This window comes from Oratosquilla oratoria, chromosome 1 (genome assembly GCF_046742065.1).
Source record: "Oratosquilla oratoria isolate Oo_2021 chromosome 1, ASM4674206v1, whole genome shotgun sequence".
NCBI classification, from domain to species: domain Eukaryota; kingdom Metazoa; phylum Arthropoda; class Malacostraca; order Stomatopoda; family Squillidae; genus Oratosquilla; species Oratosquilla oratoria.
Genome location: NC_134777.1, coordinates 2,242,769 through 2,250,268, shown reverse-complemented (window position 1 = coordinate 2,250,268; position 7,500 = coordinate 2,242,769). Strand labels below are relative to the sequence as shown.

Genomic DNA, 7,500 nt, shown 5'->3' with positions numbered 1-7,500 from the left:
ATTGTTGATTAATATTTGGAAGAAATACCAGGGTACAAAACCACTAAATTCTGTACCTTAGAGCAGTGGTTCCCAAACTGGGGTCCCTGAGAAGGTCCTAGGGGGTCCGCGACACAATGGAAAAAAATTAACTCCAGAAAAAAACTATATAATTATAAAAATATACAACACTGATTCTCTGTCATTATAGTGTCGGTGACATCGATATTTTGTTGTGCAATCAGCCAGCACTTCTCTATCACATTTTTATATCTGTCATAATATTTCATTTGTTTCTTTTTAATTACTATTTATATTCATTCAAGCTTTATTCTATGCTTACAGAAAGTTTGAACTGAAGATGGAAAAGTTTTTAAAACGAAAATCGACAAAACTTTGAAAATATTTTAAATGCTTATTTTTATACTTTCTTTGTGTAGGAATATGCAAATAGTAAATTTACTGCATTATAATCATGTAATGAGTATCTTGGTATGGTAATAATAACTTTTGATTGGCTGGGGGTTCTCGGATGGGACTTAAATATCTGGGGGGTCCTTGGCATGGTAAAGTTTGGGAACCTATGCCTTAGAGTATAATACAAAACAGTAACCAATTTACATGAAGAGGGTGGGAGCTATACAAGGACTATCTAAGCTAAAGTCTGTGTCATAATGATGACTCTTATAGGGTTCTACAATGTTCCCACACTCAAATTTAAATTCTCATCAAAATTGTGATTTAATTGGACTCAATGATATTCCTGTCCAAAACAGAATTACATGTAATATTTTCTAAATTAATTTACACATAAACACACACACACACACACACACACACACACACACACACACACACACACACACACACACACACACACACACACACACACACACACACACACACACACACACACACAAACACACACACACACACGCGCGGGCGCGCAAATACACACGAACGTTCATCTCGTGGCGTAGTGGTTAGAGTTACTGGCTGCCACTACGGCGGTCCGGGTTCGAATCCTACCCAGGGCTGACATACTTTCAGTATCGCTGCGCTGCGAGTTGTTACTCTAACTCTTGTCGGCGGGGTGTTGGGTGTGTGTGTGTGCGTATAAGGTCAGACCATTACCCATAGATCGGTCATATATGAGATCTGAGCTCTCTTCCGGGAGGGTAATAACTGTCGATCACGAGTCCAACACGTGATCTAAGACCATGGTTACACATGGTGAATCACACACATACACACCCACACACACACACACACACACACACACATACACACACACACACAAATATATATATATATATATATATATATATATATATATATATATATATATATATATATGCATGTATACACATACTGTACATGCATATACACATATATATCAGCATTGCTTACATGCACAAAACCACCCATTCTAAGGTTAATGACACTATATTATGAATATATTTATATCAGACTCCACAATAAAGAGAATCATAATTGGATATTCCCAAACTACACACACAATATTTGGATGAATTTGCGATGAAACCTGATGAGAAGGCAATCACACGTAACAAGAGTGTATGGAATCCCTCTCATAAAATATTGTATGATGGAACAGACTATTATTAGAACACCCAATCATCTCTCCCTTCCGCCTGCGGAAGGAAGGGAAGGGGGAGCGACGTGAGTCTCCGCATTTGTGGTACGAACTAATGACCTCTAGGAGCGCCTTCAATTAGCTTTCAGTCCTGGAAGCGCCATTCTTTGCCCATTAGCCACCTGCTCTGCATGTTACGGTCTGACAGACAAATGATGATCAAATGAACACTAAGTCACTGTCCGAGTGTTATATTGCTGATGTTCAATTGTTGCTATTATCATAGGGTTACTATTTCCTTCATCCTTTCCCTCGGTTGGCACGTGCACTACTTACTAATCCTCTTCCATAAAGCAGGAATTATGAAGTCATTGGATTCCTGTAATCTGTTTGCATTGAATATTCATTATGTGGGTGTGGGGGGGGTAAAATAATGCTTGCTCGCGCGCGTGTGTGTATTTGTGTGTGTAAGGGAATGCGTGTGAGTATATGCATACTTTAGTTATACACACAAATATATACAGTATATATATATATATATATATATATATATATATACTTATATATATATACTTATATATATACATATATATATGTATATATACGTATATATACATATATATATATGTATATATAATTTATATATACATATGTATATATATATATGCAATAAAAACGCTAGGAACGTGTGTTTTATAAATACAAGATAACCACTTCAGAAAATAAACAAACGGAGCAGAGCGCTTTCGTATATTACATCTTCAGTGTAATTTACACTGAAGATGTAATATACGAAAGCGCTCTGCTCCGTTTGTTTATTTTCTAAAGTGGTTACCTTGCATATATGTATATATATATATATATATATATATATATATATATATATATATATATATATATATATATATATACATATATATATATATATTGTTGCAGTCTAGGTAAATATGACTACAACAACGAACTCTACTTGTCACTGAGGGGGGTTGAATAAAAGCGTGATGTATAAAAGTACCTAATTATTAAGTGATAATTAATTAATACAAGAGTACTACATCACAACTAACAACCTAGCTAAAGCCTATTCCTTAGAATTAACTTAAGACTAAAGTGTACAATACTTAGGATACGGGTGAGACATGACCAATCGGGTCAAGTGTAGAAAGAGAAGTGATGCGAACCCAAGCCACGCCGAGTTGAACAGAGGTCAGCGTGAAGAGAGTTGCCAGACGTCACCATACGGCGACGTAGTACAGAATCATAATACATTCTGTAGTCACCAGCACACATAGCAAGGCACGCAGCAACAATAAGAATACTCTTGAAAGGTATTCAGCAATCATAATTGGAAATAGCTACTTTCCTAACTAACTAGAATAATGCATAGCCAGTAACAATACACGCAACCGCGCATGCGCGGTCGCGATCCGAGGCGAGCGTACCCACGCCAACAGCCGCGCGGGAAAGACCCCAGGTCAAGGCTTTGTGTGGACACCGCGCGGGTAAATCATAGGTCGAGGCATTGTTTGGAGCAAGCTCGCAACAATATATATATATATATATATATATATATATGTATATATGTGTGTATATATATATGTGTATATGTATATATATGTGTATATATGTATATATATGTGTATATATGTATTATATATATATATATATATATATGTATATGTATATATACAGAAGTATGCACCAAGCCCATCAACCCTGGACACTCCCTCAATGTTGTAATCATTTCCACACCAATCTATACCACATCCATTACTCGACCTTTCTTTTTCCAACCCTAACCCTTCACTCCCCCACCTCTCCCTCTCCACCTGTTTCCTGTCACATGTATCTCCTCTGCCGGCTTCCTCTCTTCCACCTACTCTCTGCTTACGTTTTTCCTTTTGAGGCAATCACCACACAATTTATCACTTCGGTTTCTGTCTTCTCAAACCCGCTCTCTGTCTTTTTCCAGGCTTCACTGTAAACTCTCATCGTTCTTCGTCCATCTACTTGGATGGACGAAGGTACAATGTGGGCAGATGTGTTCTTTTCTTGTCCTAAACTTTGTCTTTCCAAATACATTTTTATGATCGTATTTCATTTCTTTATTTATTATAAGTTTGGTGGTTTTCTGTCAATCTATCTTCATTTTCTTTGAGAATCTATAGATCATATAATTCTAACAAAGAAGACAGAGATGTGTTTGAATCTTTCAGCCCAGATACCCCAAAGTTCAACCTGATATCCCCTCTCCGATATTAACCTACTATTCCTGATTTTTGAACATAAAAACATAAGAACATAAGAATGAAGGAGACTGCAAGAGACCATAAGGCCTACACTAGGCAGCTCCGTATCCATCACCACCTGTCATTCCCATCCATAAAGTTGTCTAATCGTTTCTTAAAACAACTGATAGTTTCAGCGCTTACTACATGGTTACTATGTTTATTCCATTCGTCAACCACCCTATTAGTAAACCAATTCTTACCTATTTCCTTTTTAAATTTAAATTTGTCCAGTTTATAACCATTACTGCGAGTCCTGCCCTGTTGTTTTAATATGATGCCCTTGTTTGCATCACCCTTGTTAAAGCCTTTGATCCACTTGAACACCTCTATTAGATCACCCCGCACTCTGCGTCTTTCCAGAGAGTGTAAGTTAAGGTGCCTAAGTCTCTCTTCGTGAGTCCATGTATTATTTTGGTCATTCTTCTCTGTACTGATTCTAGTGAATAGCTTTTTATCTACCGCAAAAAAAAAGAAAAAAAAAAGCGGTTATGGTCAAGCAGTTGAGTTCTAGGGATTTTTTGTTTTAATTTTCAGTAGATGCACGAATAAAGTATAACTCTTACACATTTTTTCTCACAATCAGATCGTTTTCCATATTACTGATTTAATATTTTCCAGGATGCTTTTTTGATACACCAACCCTGCTCTATGGTGACGTTCTTCATGTTGAATAAAAGCACTGGGCATCAGCTACAATGGAACTTGCAGAACATGTGGTGTTCCTTCATCTGAATAGAATCTTAGGTCAGAACAAAATGTCTTGTAGGTATTATCTTACTGATACAAGTTAGCGTGATGATATTAACCCTTTCATTACAATTACGATATCTAGATTACATAAATCCACTAATGTCAAGTGTTAGTGACAAGTCTTTAAGTACATTATCCTAGCCTAAAGTCACCACCTCACTACCGACTGGGCACCACTGAAATGAAAGGAAAGAAAGAGTGCCGCACGGCACTGAAAGGGGTTTTAAAGTGGGATGCAATGTTTCCTTTTCGCGCCAGTGTGCGATCTTTCGAAAATACGGATGATTGTTTGGCAAGGGTTTGAGGCTGTGTGTGCGCGTGGGTCTGCAAGTCGCGCCATCTTCTGATGGGCTCTTGGAGGTTTAGTGAGTGATGGATGTGGTGGTTGTGGTGCTGCTGCCTAGACTTGCTTTTAGGAGAACGCTCATCAGCTTGGTGCATTGAAGCAGTCGAGAAAGAGGGGTACGTGGAAGGCGCACAAAAGCAAACTCGAAATTGGCAGAAATTGTTGAAGGGAGAGAGCAGTTTGCTGAAAATAGTTTTAATGTTAAACGACCTAAGCACATTAGGTATTTAAAGTAGGGTATTTTCTTCACACTGAAAGGGAGAGATCATGGATGCTAAAAACTGATGTGTAGACAATGCCTTAATATAGAAAAAAATCTAGCCATGCTGAGGCCCATCAAGGAAAACAAGGTAGAAAACACACACACACACACACACACACACACACACACACACACACACACACACACACACACACACACACACACACACACACACACTTATATATTATATATATATATATATACATATATATATATATATTTATATATACATATAAGTTTTCTTCAGAGAGTATAGTGAATTTATGGTTCTAAGTACCACACACACACACACACACACACACACACACACACACACACACACACACACACACACACACACACACACACACACACACACATATATATATACATATATATATATATATATATATATATATATACATATATATATATATAATATATATATATATATAATATATACATATTATATATATACATATATATACATATATACGTATATGTGTGTATATATATACATATATATGTGTATCTATATATATATACATATATATATGCATATATATGTATATATATATACATATATATATATATGTATATATATATACATATATATATATATATATATACATATATATATATATGTATATATATATACATATATATATATATACATATCTAAATTTATTCAAAATAAATGGATAAAAGCTGTTGTTTATCTGCAGTATAAATGTACTTCATTTCAAATAACCACTGACAAAAACTTTTGAAAAACATCTCAAGTCACCCTACCAAATTGCACAATAGATGTTTTAAGATCAGCGACATTCTTAAAAAATTATAAAAATAGAGTATCTATTGTTTGCATACAAGAAGGTATTTAGATACAACACACACACACACACACTCACACCTTTATCATAATACTGATAACTGTCATTAACAACCTTCTTATTCTGTCTTTAGCACAACTGGCTTAAATACACGAGTATGCCTACCAAGGAATGAATTTATTTCTCATTTATATAAATGATATGGTACAGAATGCAAAAATATGCAAAGAACTCTGAGATTTACACTTAAAAAGTGTCAGAAACTAATAGTCAGGATTTCAATTGTATTTCCTTTTAAAGAGTAATTCCCATTTCAATTGTATTTCCTTTTAAAGAGTAATTCCCACTATTTTGCTAGACTCCAGATGTCTTCGAACCTTTTAAAAATTCACTTCAAATATTATACATCTTGTAAGTGTTTTTCCTGACTTGAAGAAGAACTTCTTCAAGGTCAAGGTTACGCAGCACTGCCACTTGGGCTGCAACATGTATTGCCATACCTGGATGGGAGCTGCCTTTCAAACCGCTAGAAAGACAATTGGGCCTAAAATATGGAGCATCAGTCTCCAGCAAAAGTCTATTGAGGGGCATTCTGCTGGCTACGTCTCGTAGGTTGGCTGCCCTGTTGTTATTTGAAGTAATGAGAGGTGTGAAGCCAAGGTAGACATTGGAGAAGTTTTCAAACCACAAAGAAGCCTCTTCCCAGTCACCCGTAAAGCAGTGGCGATGAATGAGGTAGTCTCTTGGCACTATTTTCTTCATAATCTCCAAACAGTCCTCATTGGCATCTCTGCAATGAATCACCAGAGGCTTCTTCATTTCCAAGGCAATTTTCAGCTGTCTCTTGAAAACACGCATCTGTAGGAGTTTGCTGTGGGTATTTTTGAAGGAATAGTCGAGACCAATTTCACCGAGGGCTACAGCTTTCTTTTGACTAAGAGCTATCCGTAGGTACTGTTCAGCTTCTTCATCATATTGATCAGCAAAATGAGGGTGGCACCCAAATGCTGCCCAAACTCCAGGCACTTGTAGGAAGTTCTTCCACCAAGAAATCTTATGAAATGTTCTTGCTTCACAGAAGACAGCGATACAACCCTCAAAGGATGGTGGAAAACTTATTATCTCCTTCACATTCATCCTTGAAATGTGTGAACGATTTTTTAAACTGTAGCCGCCGGAAGAGGAAATCCAAATGACAGTGAGTGTCTATGAAACCAACCTCAAACTTTTTGTTCATGAAGACCTTCATACGGTAACTGCAATTCTTTGAAAAGTGTTTTGGCCATGCAGGTTTGAAGTCTGATTGATCCTTTCTCCATGATGGACTTTCATAAGGCAGAGACCTCCTGTATCTTTTATCATCCAAATGAGATGCTCTGTCTTTCCATGTATTCCGTCTTGACTTATGATTTCGCCATCCTGGTACATGACCACCAAATTCCTCAGGGTCCCTGACCCTCTCA

General features: G+C 36.6%; 2 protein-coding genes across 8 annotated transcripts in view; one reads left to right on the top strand and one right to left on the bottom strand.

Annotated features, from left to right (window-relative positions):
- LOC143031783 (RYamide receptor-like) overlaps nucleotides 1–7,500 on the top strand; it is a 623,242-nt gene that overhangs the window by 142,402 nt on the left and 473,340 nt on the right. The gene's annotated exons all lie outside the window — the stretch shown is intronic.
- LOC143031564 (3'-5' RNA nuclease TATDN2-like) lies at nucleotides 6,431–7,174 on the bottom strand. Its single transcript, XM_076195584.1, has one exon. The coding sequence runs from the start codon at nucleotides 7,172–7,174 to the stop codon at nucleotides 6,431–6,433; it is 744 nt and encodes a 247-aa protein (XP_076051699.1).

What these genes read in the sequence shown, in the direction of transcription:
- LOC143031564 (XM_076195584.1), bottom strand. Translation starts at nt 7,174, where the DNA reads ATGAATGTGAAGGAGATAATAAGTTTTCCACCATCCTTTGAGGGTTGT.